This window comes from Notamacropus eugenii, chromosome 4 (genome assembly GCF_028372415.1).
Source record: "Notamacropus eugenii isolate mMacEug1 chromosome 4, mMacEug1.pri_v2, whole genome shotgun sequence".
Taxonomy (NCBI): domain Eukaryota; kingdom Metazoa; phylum Chordata; class Mammalia; order Diprotodontia; family Macropodidae; genus Notamacropus; species Notamacropus eugenii.
In genome coordinates this window covers 460,060,372-460,076,657 of record NC_092875.1, presented here as the reverse complement: position 1 = coordinate 460,076,657, position 16,286 = coordinate 460,060,372, and the positions used below count along the sequence as shown (strand labels likewise).

The 16,286-nt window shown below is 38.8% G+C and overlaps 2 protein-coding genes across 6 annotated transcripts in view; one reads left to right on the top strand and one right to left on the bottom strand.

The window, feature by feature from the left end:
* TMEM167A (transmembrane protein 167A) overlaps positions 1–4,581 on the bottom strand; it is a 34,845-nt gene extending 30,264 nt beyond the window's left edge. The window contains exon 1 of the mRNA XM_072606223.1: positions 4,376–4,581. Within this exon, the coding sequence (XP_072462324.1) occupies positions 4,376–4,378 (3 nt within the window). The 5' untranslated portion in view covers positions 4,379–4,581. The remainder of the gene's footprint in view (positions 1–4,375) is intronic.
* XRCC4 (X-ray repair cross complementing 4) overlaps positions 3,655–16,286 on the top strand; it is a 426,434-nt gene continuing 413,802 nt past the window's right edge. For 2 of the 5 annotated variants that reach the window (XM_072606222.1, XM_072606218.1), the window contains exon 1: positions 4,576–4,673. The gene's annotated coding sequence lies outside the window, so the exon portion shown is untranslated. Of the gene's footprint in view, positions 3,788–4,575; positions 4,674–4,896; positions 5,358–16,286 lie in introns of those variants that run through there. The other 3 variants (XM_072606221.1, XM_072606220.1, XM_072606219.1) reach the window with 3 other exon arrangements.

The window sequence follows — 16,286 nt, the reverse complement described above, 5'->3', positions numbered from 1 at the left end:
CTATAAACCTCTCTGTACCTCAGCTCTGTCATCTGTAAAGTGAGGAAAATAATTACAGTTATTTCTTCATCTGAGGAAGACCTATGAAAAGTCTTCAGGTGCTATATAACGGTCACTGAACCCTTGAGAACAGGGATCCTCTTTATATCCCTAGAACAGAGAAAGAAAATGGGGATCTTTAAATAAAATCAAATGATTGCACAATGTCAACCCAAATTGGGAATCACGGCTTTGGATCATACTGTTTCTCAAAATGTGGCCTGAAGGAATTAGCTATGTTGGCACATGGTCTAGTCAGTCAATTAATCACTAAGTAAGTTATTATGAACCTCTTATGTGCTCAACACTGTGGCAGACAATGGGAAATCAAAACCAAAATTCAAAAGTCCCTGTCCTCCAGGAACTTACATTCTAACATTATTAACAATTTTTAGTTTTGGTCTGAATACTTTTACTTAGACTTTTTAATCACACTAATCAAAAGCAACAAAGGTTATTAATTCTGGTGAAGTTTTTATTGTTGTGGCAAATGCATTAGCTGTATGTGGCTTCTTAAGGCTTAGTTAAAGAGTTTTAAGCTCCTTTAAGCCTATGGCTATGTTTATATTAGAACTGCCAAATACATAAAACTTTCTTTTCCTCTACATTAATGTACTTCTGTCTTCTTATTAAGTGGGTGTGTCCTCTGCTATAACATAAACTTTTGTAGCTGAGACTCTCAGAAAAGAAATTCAACTTCACAGGATGTAGTATTCCATTTTTGATTCATTTCTAGAATTAAGCTCTTTTTTGAACTATTTCCTAAACTCATAACATTAATTATCTCTAGGTTACCTAAGGAATGTGTCTGGGTTAAACTCAAGAAGATGCCTAGACACTGATTCAGTCTTGAGGAATGACTACATGAGCCCATTTGGAAGCCTCCTTATTTGAACCTCTCCAAATGCACTCCTACCTAATTTGGACAATCCCATGCTAATGGAAAAAAAAAATAAAGACTAACAGCTTGACTGAGGTTTCCATTATCTACCTGGATCTTACTACTATATTTTTTTATATGACAGCAAAAAAAAAAAAAATCACTAAGGCAAAATTATATTTTAACTGTAATCACATATTTTTATTAAGCACATGGATCTTAAAAGTTGACAAGCAGAGAAGCAGCCTTATTTGGTTTAAGTAACATCAAATTTAGATATAATTTACGTAATTCTTTCAGATTATGACACTAAACTAATGTAAATAGAAGTACAATCTTTACCCACTATGAAAAGAGCCAAAAGACAAAACTTCTACTTGCATATGAATGTGGAATTAAAGAGTAATTGTTTCCTAGTTAAAAAAGTATATATATATATATTTGTAAGAAAATGAGTTAATAGAGGACTTCAAGATAAGATAGTATGAAAGGTTGCAGGAGGAGTCCAGCTCTTCCACATATATTCCAGCAATGATGTAAAAAAAGGCAGCAGACTAAATGATGACATAAAAATTCAAAAAGAAACATCGGTAACCTCCTTCATCCAGTCTAAGACTGTACAAAAAGATAGTGGGATGTATGACTAAGAAAAACAGCATGAATTCAGATGAAAAGGCCTGAAACTTGGGGCACAGAAGGTCTGACGCGACTGGAACAAAAAAGATCTAAAATTTAAAGGGATATAATGAAAAAAAATGGAAAGGAAGAAGCTTAACTGTACTAGGTCATCAAGACGATTTGGTAATGGCTAAAAACAACAAAAGTTGATCAGTGGGACAGACAGGAACACAAGACAAAAACAATCATAATAGTTTACTGTTTAATAAACCCAAAGATTTCAACTCCTAAAGTGAGGATGCATTCACTATCTGACAAAAATTGCTGGGAAAATTGGAAAGCAGTCTGGCAGAAATTAGGTTGAAAACAATATATTACACCAAACAATACATTAAACTCCAATTAGTTATAAGACCTAGAAATACAAAGTCATATCATAAGCAAATTGGGGCAAATGGAAGAAAATTCCATTCACAAACATGGAAAAGGAGAAGAGTTCTTGACTCAATGAAGGACAGAGAGGATCACATGTAATAAAATGGACATTTCTGATTTCACAGAATTAAAGTCTTTGTACAAAATTAATGCAGCAAAAATTAAGAGGGAAAGAATGCAAAAAAATTGCCAGATATTTCTCTGACAAAGGTGTAATATTCAAGATATACAAAGAATTGATTCTAGTATACAACAACAAAATACATTTCCAAACTGACATATTGTTAAAGGATATGAAAAGGCAAAACAATAAAATCAAGTTATTAATTAACTATATAAAATATTCGAAATAATTAGAGAAAAGCAAATTAAAATAATTCTGAGGTGCCACCTCATAAAAATCAGACTGACAAATAATGAGAAAACAGGGAAATGACACAGTTGAGGAGCCAGGGAAGGATAGGAAAACTAACACACTGCTGACTATGAATTGCTTGAACAATTCTAAAAGGCAGATTAAAATCACTCAAGCCACTAAAACTGGAACTCTAATACTAAACAAAATATATACAAAATATTCCTAGCAATGCTTCATTGTGGCAAAAAATGGAAACTAAGTTCCTGTAAACTGTGAAATGGTTGAACAATTATGCTATATGTAACTGAACATTCCACGTTCTGAAGAAATGATGAAAGGGATGGATTCAGAGAAACCTGAGAAAGCTATTATGAACTGACACAGAGCACAGTGAGCACTAGGTCAATTTATACAATGACCATTACACCACTGTAAGCAAAATAGCTTTTGAAGCATTTATTAACTCTCTTCAATTCAATACCCATCTACCATACGACTCCACAAGGCAGATTTCCCATCTCTTCACAGAACTGACTAGAAGTGCATATTCAGGGATGGTCAATGTGTGGATTTCTTTTTACCTGATTATGCTAACTTGTTATATAACAAGATATTTGTTTGTTTGCTCCGTGGGGGAGAGAATGAGAATGGTAATAGCAATGTCAAAAAATACAAGAGCACAAGAGAAGCACTGAAAGAAAATGCAAAGAGGTTCAGAGAAACACCGACAAGCAAAGCAGCTTTGGAACATGCTGAATTAAAGAAAAACAAACAAGTGATTCATAACGATATTCAAAGCTTCATATACAATTCTATTTCTTTCTTAAGCTGTGTCAAGTTTAGAATTGCAATTTTTTAAAAAAAAGTCAACCACTAGACAACTTCCCAGAGCTACCTTTAAATCTGTTAGAGGATCAAGTTTATTTATCATCACAGAGAATCTTAACCTACAATAGTGTATCTAGCAATGTAAAATCTGGGTAGAAAAAAATAGTCAGGACTCACTATTTAGCTATTAAACTGGAAATGCTGAACTTCTACCCAAGGTACGGTACTGGCTGGAGTCAGGACAACTTTTCAGGTTACAAGGATTGAAGCCTTCTTTTGTAAATATGTTGGCTTTAAAAAACAAACAAAGATTTCATTGGCTGAACAGGGAATTAATTTCTAGTAAGGAAACTCCCTCTGCCAATCTAGAGCAGTACCAGCTATGTAATTTACGGTATTTTTCAGTTCCTTTGGAGACACCGGGGGTCACACATCCAGTGGGAGTCAGAGATGGGGCAAATACACAGCAAAATCTTTTGGTGTTTAATCTAACTGACAAATACTACGTATAAGAAGCTTCATATGAGATCCTCCCACCACTCAAATACTTGTTATGCCTTCATCGGTTCAAGATTTATTTTGACGTCACTTCCAGATGAGGCGTCCCCTAAGGAGGCTTCACCTTTTACGTAAGCAGGTTTGGGGGGCAGGCAGGCAAGGTCACTTCAGTGACGGACACCTTGGGGGTGCACCACTGCCTGTGGGGGGATGGTACAAACAAATAGCTCTTTCAGCCCGCGCTGGGGCCTGAAAAGTCTTCCCTAGACGGTGCCCGGGTGAGGACGGGAAAGGAAAACCGGCAGAGAAAACCCGGGAGCCTAAAGCCCCGAAGACAAACCGCGCCACGATCGGGCCTCTCCCACCGGGCCGGGGACGCTCTCAGCGGCTATTTTTAAAGGCCTCCGCGGGCGGGGGGCATCTCTGGGCAGCGCCGGGCCCCGCGCTCCGCCGGCGCTCTGGGACGCCGGTAGCCGGGCGCGGGGGGCTTCTCCTCGTCCTTCTCCTCCCCGCCCCCCTCCCCGTCTCTCGGCCCTCTCTTTTCTACCCTTTCCAGAAACCCTTCGTTCGGGGGTTCGGGGAGGGGCACCTCGCTGCCTCCCCTCGCGGGTCTCCCCGTCTGCGCACCGGAGCCCGCCCCGGGTCCCGTCACCCCCGTGCCTCGGGGCCACCCCCTGCCCACCGCCCGCACCAAGTCAGCCCCGAGCGCCGGGTCTTACCATAGTGAGACCTCCGCTACCCCCAGCCACATCACCCTTCCGGGGCAACGGGCGGAAGAGGCGTTGGGCCCCGCCCCCTCCGTCTGGCCTCGTTCCCCACGCTTCCCGATGATTGGTCCGAGGTAGGAAAGCGCTTCACGCGCTGCGAGGCTGCGGCGGCGCGGTTGGTCGAGAATGGAGGGGAGGGGCCGCTCGGGTAGTGACGCCATGGGAGAAGGGCCCTTCTGATTGGCCGCGGCTCTTTCTGCCTCGGGAGCGGGCCTTTTGGAGGAAGCCGGAAGTGGAGGCTCTGAACGAGGTAGGGCCCGGAAGCGGGGGTGTCCCAGCGAGCCTGGTCTTTGCTGATCGCCGTCGGGTTTGGACTCCCGGGGGCTGCCCCAGTTTATTTCCCCAGTCCCTCCAGCTCCTTCTCGAGCTGGCTTCCCATTCTTCGCTGCCCCTCCCTCTGCTTCGGAAAGCGTCAGCAGCCCCAGTCTTCTCCGGGCCTGGGCAGAGTCCTTTCCCCTTATTCCCCTGGGCTGGCCTCATTCTTCCCTCCGGGCTTCGGAATCCAGGCCGGGGGGAGGGGGGCGGAATTAGAGAGTTTAAGGAGAGATTTAATTGGTTGAGATCCCGGTCAGGTGTGGGCGAATCGTAGGGCAGAGGAATTAAGCAATTTTTTAAGCACTTACTGTAGGCCCGTCGTTGTGGCTAAGACCCGAGATACGTAGAAACCACCCCCAAGTTCTGTGGTTCTTGCCCTGAAATAGCTCCAAGGCGCGTGTAGAAACAATATATCCATGACTACAATGTATCCATGACTAGCTACATTTAAGAGCTCTGCGGCGTGCGTGGAGAGAAATCCCAGAGGCTTGGGGCTGATGGCCCCAGGGAATGGAGATCCTGCAGAACGTTTGAGCTGCAGGACAATCTAGGGATCTAGGTGAGAAAGGAGAATATTTCCAGCGTGGGGACCGCTCGGGTGGAGACACTGAGATGGAAGGTAGGGTGTTCTGTGGGAGGAACCCCAAGAAAGCCAGCATGGCTGGATCATTCAGTTCCGGGACGGTAGTGAAGTAAAGCAGAAAAGAACCGACATATGAATTGCTTTGGTTGCCAAACAGAAGACTTTATTCGATCCTACGGGTAATAGGAAGTCGAGAGAAGGGGGTGACAAATAATGTAGAAGAAGAAATGACAGGGTTTGGCAGTGGGGTGGGGACATGATTGAGAGGGATAAAGTCTAGAATGGCTTTGAGCTTGCAAACTTGAGGGACTAGGAAGCTGGTAGTGTCCTCAACAGTTATAAGGAATTTCAGAAGATGTGGATTTTAGGGGGAAAGATAACTTAGTTTTAGATACGTTGAGTTTGAGACGCCTTTAGCACATCCAGTTCAAAATGTGGAAGTGGAGCTATGGAGATAACTGAGGGCTGTATATATAGATCTGGGAATTATCTGCAAGGCTGAAAATTGAATCCATGGATGCTGATGAAGATCAACAAGTGAGATTGTATAGAGAGCTCAGGACAGAGATGTGAGGGATACCCACATTTAGTAGAAGTAAGGGACGGAAATCCAGCAAAGGAGATTGAAGAGTGAAGGAAGGAGAAGAAACAGGAGAGAGCAAGGTATGAAAACTTAGGAGAGTATGAAAAAGAAGGAAGTTACCAACAGTGTCACATGTGGTAGAGAGGTCAAGAAGGATGAAAACAGGAAAGATTAGATTTGGCAATTAAGAAATCATTGGCAACTGGAGAAAAGTTTTACTTGAATGATGTATTTGGAAGCCAGATTGCAGTGGGTTTAGAAGAGAGTGAGAATTACTTGTTCAGTGCTATGTTAACCAAACTGCCAAAAAATAATAGAGCTAGAAAAAATAATAATTCATTTGGAAGAACAAAAGGTGAAGAATATCAAGGGAATTAATGAAAAAAATGCAAAGGAAGGTGGCCTAGCCCTACCAGATATCACACCATATTATAAAGCGGTAATTATCAAAACATTTTGGTACTGGCTAAGAAATAAGAGTGGTGGATCAGTGGAACAGATTAGGTACACAGTACTATAGTAATCTAGTGTTTGATAAACCCAAGGAACTAAGCTTTTGGGGCAAGAGCTCACTATTTGACAAAAAACTGCTGGGAAAATTGAAAAGTGGTAAGGCAGAAACTAAGGATACACCAACATCTTGTATCTTTTACTAAGATAAGGTCAAAATGAGTACATGATATAGACGTAAAGAGTGTTGCCATAAACAAATTAGGAGATGAAAGAATAGTTTATCACTTCTAAGAAAAAGGGAAGAATTTATGTCCAAACATGGTAGAGAGCATTATGAGATGTAAAATGGATAATTTTGATTAGATTAAAAATATTTCTTTTGCACAAACAAAATCAGTGCAACCAAAATTAAAAGGAGTGCAGAATGATGGAAAAAAAATTTTATAGCAAGTGTATCTGATAAAGGCCTGATTTCTTCAATGTATAAAAAACTGAGTCAAAACATGTCATTCCCCAACTGATAAATGATCAAAGGATAAGAACAAGAATTTTTCAGATGAAGAAATCAGTTATCTATAGTCATATGAAAAAAGATGCTCTAAATCACTATAAATTAGAGAAATGCAAATCATAACAGCTCTGAGGTACCATCTCATATATATCGGACTGACTAACATGATAGAAAAATTATGATAAGTGTTGAAGGGAAAACCGGGACACTAATGCATTGGTGGAATTGTGAACTGATCTGCCTGTTCTGGAGAGCAATTGGGAAGTATGCCCAAAGGGCAATCAAATTGTGTATTCTCTTTGATCCAGCAATATCACTATGAAGCCTGTATCCCAAAGAGATTTAAAGAAAAGGGGTGTGGGGGGAGAAGGACTTATCTGTACAAATATTTATAGCAGCTCTTTTTGTGGTATCACAGAATTGGAGATTGAGAGGATGCCCATTAATTGGGGGTAGCTGAACAAGTTGTGGTATATAAATATAATAGAATATTATTGTGTTATAAGAAATAACAAACTAGATGATTTCAGAAACCTGGAAAGACTTACATGAATTGATGCTGAGTAAAGTGAGCAGAATCAGGAGAACATTGCACACAGTAACAGCTATATTGTACAATGATCTGTGCAACTGTGAATGACAGCTATTCTTAGCAATTTAATGATCCAAGACAATCCCAAAGGACTCATGATGAAAAGTGCTATCCACCTCCAGAGAAAGAACTGATGGAATCTGAATGTATATTGAGGCATACTATTTTTTACTTTATATTTTCATGTTTTTTTATCTGTTTTCTTTCACAACACATCTAAAATACAAATATGTTTTGCAGGATTGCACATGTGTAACCTGTACCAAATTGCTTGCCATCTCAGGGAGTGATGTGGAGAGGAAGGAAGGGAGAGAATCTGGAACTCACGATTAAAAAAAAAATGAATGTTAAAAATTGTCTTTACATGTAATTGGGGAAAAAATAAAATATTAAAAAAAATTAAGAGGAAGTGGAGTCATTCAGTGTAGATGGCTTTCTCAGGCCACAAAAGAACAGAGAGATACAGAATGATAGGTATCCAGGATGGTCCTTTCATGTGAGAGTTTTCTTTTGTTTTAGGATGGGAAACACATCTGTATCTGTAAGTAGGTATGAGAGGTTGAGAATCAGGATGATAAAGGGAGCAGTTCTTGGAGAAGATAAGGAGGATCGAGGGTCTACTTTGTGGAGGAATTGGCCTTGTCAGGGTGAAGGGGCACCTTATCATCCAAGACAATTAAAGGAGGAACTAGCAGGGAGAATGCCTGATTGATGTGAAATGAGGAAGGGAGAAGAAAGGCCTGCCTCTTTCTGGATGACCTCATTCTTTTCAGTGAGGTATGATGCAAGGCCTTCAGCTGAGAGAATGAGGGGATTACTGTGGAGGCTTGAGGAAAGACAAGAAGGTTTGGAGAAAGCTCATATGGAGAGTGGGCTAGCTGATTGATTTTGGCAATGAGCAGAAATTTGGTGAGCACCCAGATGAAATGAGATAAGTTTGTGATGGACCTCAGGGGCATGTTTTTGGTTTTTCCCCGTGCTCTCTTTAGTAGCATGTGAATAGGTCTAAGGAAGTGGATAGTGGGAGTGATCCAGCATTGAGGTTTGGTAGTAGGACAAGGGAGCAAAGGATTTGAGAGTAGAGGGTAGTGTGGAGTTCAACTGGTTTACCAAGGGGCTGAGGTAGGGAAAGGAGGCAAATGTAGCCACTGCTTAGATAAAGGCCTGGAAAAGAATTGAAAGGAAGAAGAAATAAAGGTCACAATGACCACAAAGAACCAGGTTAGGATTTGTAAGGCATAAAGAGAAGCTTAATGATAAAAAAAAAAAAGTTTAGGGTCAGATAAAGGAATTTCTGAGTTCGTAAACATGGATGTGGAACTCTTTTAAGTGATGGCAAGATCAAGGTTAAGATATCTGTGTGTGATTAAGATGAAAATATAGTGGAAACATAGTCTGTGGGAATTGAGTAGATTAAGGAATGGGGAAGTTGGGTTATTTGATGGAGCCCCTTAATGGGCTCAGGAGTTGGGGTTGAGAGAAAGATTACGAGCCAGGAACTGAACTTACTGAAGAAGGAAGGAAAATGTCCTGATGGATTTAATAGATAACAGCTGTCAGGATTTGAATTGGGAAAGAAATTAGAGTAATGTGAACATCAAAGGAAGAGAGGTTACTGAATGGTAGAGGTAGAGTGAGAGTCTGAAAGTGGCAGGGCACAGCAAGAATTATTGTCTTTCTCATAACAATTAGTGATGTGGAGGTCATAGGGATAATATAGTCAATTCTGAAAAGAGGGGCAAGGGAAGCAGTGACATCAGGAGGGGGCCAGGTTTCAGCGAGTCCCAGAAGATGGAATATGAGGGGAAAAAACAGTTTAAGATGAAAAAGGGATATATACATCATAGAGTCAGAGTTGCAGAGGGCACAGTGGAAGGGGCAGGCAGATCTGGAGTGGCCCATGAAGGGAGTAGGTTTGAGGTTAATGGGAGTAAGGGATCATGCAGTTGGGGGTGGGGAAGGAGGTTTGTATATTTGCAGTTTGGAATTCAGAATCACTGGATTGGGGAGAATAATAGGGGATGGGTGTATGCCAGTGGCTGAGGAATCCAGAGAGAGAGTAAATAGTGGTTGAAGAGAGGTTTGTTCTATCCAGCCTTGTGGTTGATTTCAAGGTCTGAATTTCTGTCTCACAGCAATCAGAAGGAAGATGAAGTGTTGCCTGGTGAGTCTGGAAGCAGGGTCAGGAGATAGGAGGTAGATACTTGGTAGGTCCAGTGGCTAGAGAAGGCCCAGGGAGCCTATAGGTGATGGGGCTTGCTTGGGCCATCAACCTGTTTCTGGTATATTAGAGAAGGTTTGGGGACAGGGATTATGTAGAGAATGGAGAAGTAAGGAGGAGGGTGTCAGTTTGTTGTCCTGGGACAGCTCTAACTACATTAGGTGCTTCAGATATAAATACAAAAAAATGAAACATTTTCTACTTTGAAGGATCTTACATTTTAAATGATAGGTTATTTTTTTAGGCATAAAGTAAAATAAAAATAAAATTGTGAAGTAATTAAAACTGTACAGATATACAGGATAGTAAGCATTTAACATGGACCTGAATCTTTCTAGGGAGTTATTTCTCTAAATTACTTGGATGTTGTCAGGAAAATAGTCTTGGGTTCTTTCATGGAGAGATCAAAGGACTTTAGATTAAGATGCTTAACTTTTACCTTGGGATTCTACATATAGCAACTACTGCTGACCATGGTGCTGACCAGTTATCTGATTACACAGTGCTTATACCAATGTTTAAGAATCAAGTGAAAATGAAGTTGAATCTACTGAAAAAAGTTGTGGATCTGGCACTGATTTACCTGTTGAGTGGTCTGAAGATACTCTAGATTTTTCTTGTCAATGTGGACATTGATAGGGTACCTTTTTCTTCCTTTCTAGATGGTACATCCTTCGCTTAAATATAGCTTTGACTGCAAACAACTTCTTTTTTACCAGGTTGTATAGTTGTTTTTTGCATTCTTTTGCCAGATTATGTAGTTATTTTTTGCTTTGGTCCACTTAAAAGAGAAGCATTGACAGGGCCGAAGCATGGAAGAATTCAATATGACAATTTCCATAGCTATGTATTGGATGCATTGATCTCAGCAACTAACTTTTTGTTTTTTGTTTTAATCAGCCAAAATTTGTCTTCTCACTCTGACATCTAAACTCCCCACTCCCCATCCCAACCTGAGGACACATCACAAACATGTAAAGTCAGTCATAACAAATTTCCACGTTTACCATTCTGAGTCTTTCATCTTTCTGTCACAAGGTGGGTAGCATGTTTCATTATTTGTCCTCTGATATCTTGGTTGGCCACCATGCTGACAAGAGTTCATCACAATAGTATTCCATTACGTTATATACATACGGTCACTTGTTCAGCCATTCCCCTGTTTGTGGGCACTCCCTCAGATTCTCATCCTTTGCCACCTCAAAAAGAGCTATAAATATTTTTGTACATCCTTAGAATTTGTTTTGCTTAGGATTAATTCCCCTTTAACCCTTACTCCCTCTAATTCCCCATCATTCCTTTTTTCCCTGTTGGATTTTTGTGTCCATTGAAATGGGATTTTTATGCCCAGTGAGTGTATACATATTCTTCCTTCTTTTGCCTAGTTCAGATCAGAGTAAGGTTCCAGTGTCAGTTGCTTCACCCCTCATATCCTCCTTGTTTGTTTAGATGTCTACTTGTGAACCCTCTTTATATGAGGTGATTTTCCCTAATCCTTTTCCTTCTCAGCCCCTCTCCAGTGTATTCCTTTTCCTTTCTCAACTTTCTTTTTGTAATATCGTCAAGACATAGTAGAAGCTCTCCAAGGCCTTGTCTATTAAATTCCCCCATGAACTTTGGTAATGATAGGGTTCAGAGGGGACATAAGTGTGAGGGGCAGTTTATCCTTGTTTAGTCTTTTATCATTATTCATTCATGTTGACCTTTATATACTCCTGTTCACTTCTGTGTTTGAACTTCCATGTTTCTCTGAAGCATTTGTCTATTAAAAGACAAGAAATTCTTTAAAGTCCTCTATTTCATTAAAGATTCATTTTTTTCCTCCTGTAAGATGATATTAAGTTTTGCTGGGTAAGACTTTCTAAGTCCATATCCTTTGCCTTCTGGAATATTGTTTTCTAAGTTCTCTGCAGATTTATAGTGGTACCTGCTAAATTGTGTTAGATTCTGTGGTTCTTTGGTACTCAAATTTGTTCTTTCCATTTGTTTGCAGTATTTTTTTCTTTGACATGAAGGCTCTGGATTTTGGTTATAATGTTCCTGGGAATTTTTACTTTTGTATTTTGCAATTTTCCCTTTGTTTCTAAAAGATCTGAATAGTTTTCTTTTAAAATTTCTTCAGCTAGGATGTCTAGGCTCTTTTTTGGACATGATGCTCAGATACTCCAATTCTTAATTTTTTTCCCTTGAACTTTTTTCTAGGGCAGTTGTTTTTATAGTTATATAGTTGTTTCATAAGTTAGCTTACATTTTCTTATATTTTTTTCAGTCTTTTGACTTTTTTTTAATATTTCTTGTTTCCTCTTAATGCCATTGACTTCTATTTGGTTTATTTAAATTCAGGGAGTCTGTTGCTTGGACAAGGTTCTGTGCTTCCTAACACAAGATTATAATTTCCTTTCCAATGTTTTCTTCCATAGCTCTTATTTCTTTTCCATTTTTTTCCCTCAGGTGTACTCATAGCATTTATAAAAACAAGCTATATTTTAAACACCACCCCACCCCTCGCATTGCTCTTTGGTCTGGGTGTCCTGCCTTGATTATTCCACTGTGGTTTAGGCTAGATGCTAGAAATCAGAACCTGCTTTGAGTTTGAGGCCTAAGCCACACTGCTGCTGCTATTACTGCCTTCTGAACTTCTTCCTCTTTTTTTTGGTATACCAGCCAGGGCCTCTCTACCTGGACTGGACAAAGGACTCACTGTGGGTTTTTTGGAATTTTTCCAACAAGATTTCGTCTGGTGCATTTTATAGATCTGTTTGGGGGAGTTTTGGACAAGAGCTCAACTGTATTGCTTCCTTCTATTTCATCATTTTGGATCTATTTCCAGAAACTAACTTTCTGTGGACTTACATATATTCAAATAGCAGCTTCATATTATACAAGACCCTCTGCCTCTGGTGTCTACTGGAAAGCCCAAGGATACTTTAGCATATTGGTGAAAGATTCTGTCAAAGTGGAGAACCTAGGCATAATATGACATCACTGTTTTACCACTGAAATTCTTCCATGGAGATTATATGTGCCTCCTTTTAAAAAAAAGTTTATTATTTTGATTTTTTCAGTTACATATTTTAAAGTTCATCTGTACAGTCCAGTACTACCTTTCCCTTCATACTGTTTCCTGAGATTTCCATTTTCTCAAATTTGGTGAGTCTTTTTCCAGGTTAGGCACAGGAGGATAATTTAGACCACATTTATTGTTTAGGGAATAGATGAGGGTAGCACTGAGATAAACTACCACATCTTGAAACTAATGTATTACTAAACCTCTTAAATTGTGAGGGTTTGCTACATCCCAAGCACATCACAAACTAATTTGTGTATCTTCTTCATAGACCAAATCTATCCAGAGCAATTGTGATTATGTATTTTCTTCAAAGTCCAATTTCGTGACCATAACCATCCTTGTTTACTCGTTCATCATGTTGTTTATTAAGTACAAGGGACACTTGTGTATGTTGTTGATATATTCAAGTCTCCATAGTTAACATAATTGAAAAAAAAGCATAGGTGGCCTGCCTGTCACATTTATAGATGACATGAAATGGAGATAGATAGCCAATAGGTTCAGTGACAAAAAGCCACAAACAACCCCCACTCCCAAGGGCAGGGAAAAGCTAGATCCAGAAATGTCTCCATGTTTGGAATGATGGACTAAATCTAATCATATGAATCTGAATGTCTTTCATTTTCGAGGAGGACCAATTACATCACAGGGTAATGTCTTGATTTGTGCATGAATTAGATATAAGTAAGGCAGAATTGCACAAAGTGATCAATCTCACTCTCCCAGTCATCAAAGTCCAGTGCCAAGATAAGAGTCAGGATGACTGGCAATGGCTTGGATACAGTGGATGACCTTGGCATCTTTGATATCTGACCAAGCTTTAAGCCTTCCATAACACCTGCTTTAGTCACCTTAATGGCCATTAGAACAAATTGTTCTCATCTACCCTTCTATTGGGGGAAGTGTTCACATTCTTGGGGTATCACTCGCAGGTTTGCGGCCTTTTGGTTACACTGATTTAGCCCATCTGCCAAGATGGTTTTACTCTGGTGTGGCTGCTGCAATGCTACAGTTTCGTGGAGCCACAGGTGAGAGTAGGGTGACCAGTTGTATGCCCAAGCTGGATAAGCAGCCTTGAAAAAGGCTTGGCAAACCCCCAAACCAGAGGTGCTAGTCTTCCCTTAACATACACTCCATGAAACTGAATAGGGTAAATATAAAATCCTACACTAGCATTCAAAACATGTTTTACCTTCAGTGTAGTTTATAGGAACCAATTAAATTGTAAGCTTGATGACTTCCTGTGTAAAGTGAAAAGGATACAATGTATGAACTTTTTGTAATTTAGCTATAATGAAGTGATTTTTAATGATTAACAATAATTATATATCTTGGGAGAAAACAATTGAAGTAAAGAATGCCTAAAATAGAGGTGTCAGTTGGATCAGTAGAGACAACTGTTGTTGATACTCTTGTGATTATTTTGTTAATTTTAGAAAAGGTTTTTTGGTACAAGATAGAGAAACACTGAAAACATTTTAAATCATGAAATTAAAACATTAAATTATCCTACATACACTTCATCTACTTATAGATGGATTTGAACATAACATTGAATTTAAAATTTCAAAATATAAACTGATTCATTGATAAAAATAAAACCCAATCAAGGTTTGTGTTCACAATGCCTTATTTTGTTTAATAAATTGACTACTTCATGTATTAGTACAAAAATGATCCTAAATTTCGTAATGTGACCTATAGAGAAGAAATATTGAAAATGAACAATTAAGTTTTATATTGTTACATTATATATATGATTTTACAGAGAGAGATATGAAATAGATCTTAGAGGACAGATTCAGAAAGGGATCTTACAAGCCACTCATCCTTTTTCATTGTTGTAACCAAGTGGGAGAAATACAATATTTGATATTTTGATTACCTATGTCTACTTACTAAATAAAACTTTGCAAAATTCTGTGTGTAGATATTTCTTGAATAATGGGGGGGGGGGAGTTAGCAGATTGTGACTTATTTTATATATTTGAATAATTTGTTTTGGCTTGAATTTGTATCATTTTGCTTTAAATAGGCATTCTCCCCCATGACCCCCCCAAAAAAACTTTTGCACCACATACAAAGTTTTCTCAAAGTATCTTTCTGAAATTTCTTTCTTGAGTTACATCCTTTACTTATAACAAAACTGCTTCTTTTCAAAAGATTGTTATTGTTAATTTTGGAGTTTGTGATTTTAAGTTGAGAGTGTATTACTTCTAGTTTTATATAGAGAATGCATCTTGTATGTGACAGCTACTTAGGAAACATTAATATACTATGGCCCTTAAGGTAAACAAGAATAAAATTTTATCCCTATTACTAGCTTAAAAAACTGAACAAGGTAAATAAGACTGAATGTAATGTGTCACTGGTTCTTTGATCTTTTCCCATCTTGTCCTTAAATAGTCTGTCCTAAATATGTGATTTGTTCTCTATGATTTCCTCTAAGAATAGTGCTTTTTGCATTTAGTTGCTTCTCAATAAATTAGTCCTTCACTATTATCTGTATAATAATTGATTTGGTCAATAGAGGAACTTCAGGCTCTGTTCCTCTGTAATCCCTATGATTCTATGAAGTCTCAGTTCTCCTTCCTGTGATTCATAATATGTTCAGAGATGATGATAAGCTTCGTTGGAGTCAAAGTACTGTGGCTTTTTTTTTTTTTTTTGGTCAGTCATTCACATGATTGATAATTGTGGATAAACTATGCTGGTTCCTTGATAAACCATTGAGAGAGTATTTCAAAATGTCTAGATCCACTTTATAGCCAAATTAAGCTTCTTAAGAAATCATACTTCCGTTGATGTAATTGCAATGAAATATGTGTAGTTTCTGTTTTCTTCCATAGAGTCTCCGTTGGGGATCATTTGTACTTGAAAGCCTTTCTCAAAGTCTTTTTTTTTTTTTTTTCAGTGTGGCACCAATGGAGTCCCTCTGTTATCTCTTGCTGTTGCCACATAACTGGCCAGTTTGGTTTTTCCATTGTGTATATCCTCCCTGATATCAAGCCACTTTTTGAGCCTAAGCCATTATTGAAGCCTGTTGATGACTACCATGCATCTTTCTGTCACCATTCAGTTCTTCTGCAACTTTCAGTTTTAAGAGATTGTGGTGTTCCAAGATTTATAACACTGTAGAATCAACGGGTAAACATTTGTCTTAAAAATAATTTTTTTTGGAAAGAGCATCTTGGGATAGTTAATAGAATTGTGCAATTTCCCAAATACAATCCAGCCTTTCTTCCTACTATTCAATTCTGGTTCCAGTTCATTGTCCATCTATAATGCCTGACCCTGATATGTATTCTGATGTACTAATTCAATGGACTGGCCACCCAACTAGTTTGTAGAATTGTGAAATAATAACTTGGGGTAATATATTCTGAAATAAAGACCTATTCTCTATGAGAGTGTTTTCTTTCTACATGTTTTAGTATTCTAATGTTTTCTTAGAAATGTGTAAACGAATATCTTTAGAAGGTTACATCTTTCATAGGGTCTCAATTTTTGCTTGCTAGAGAGTTTCTTGCTATGA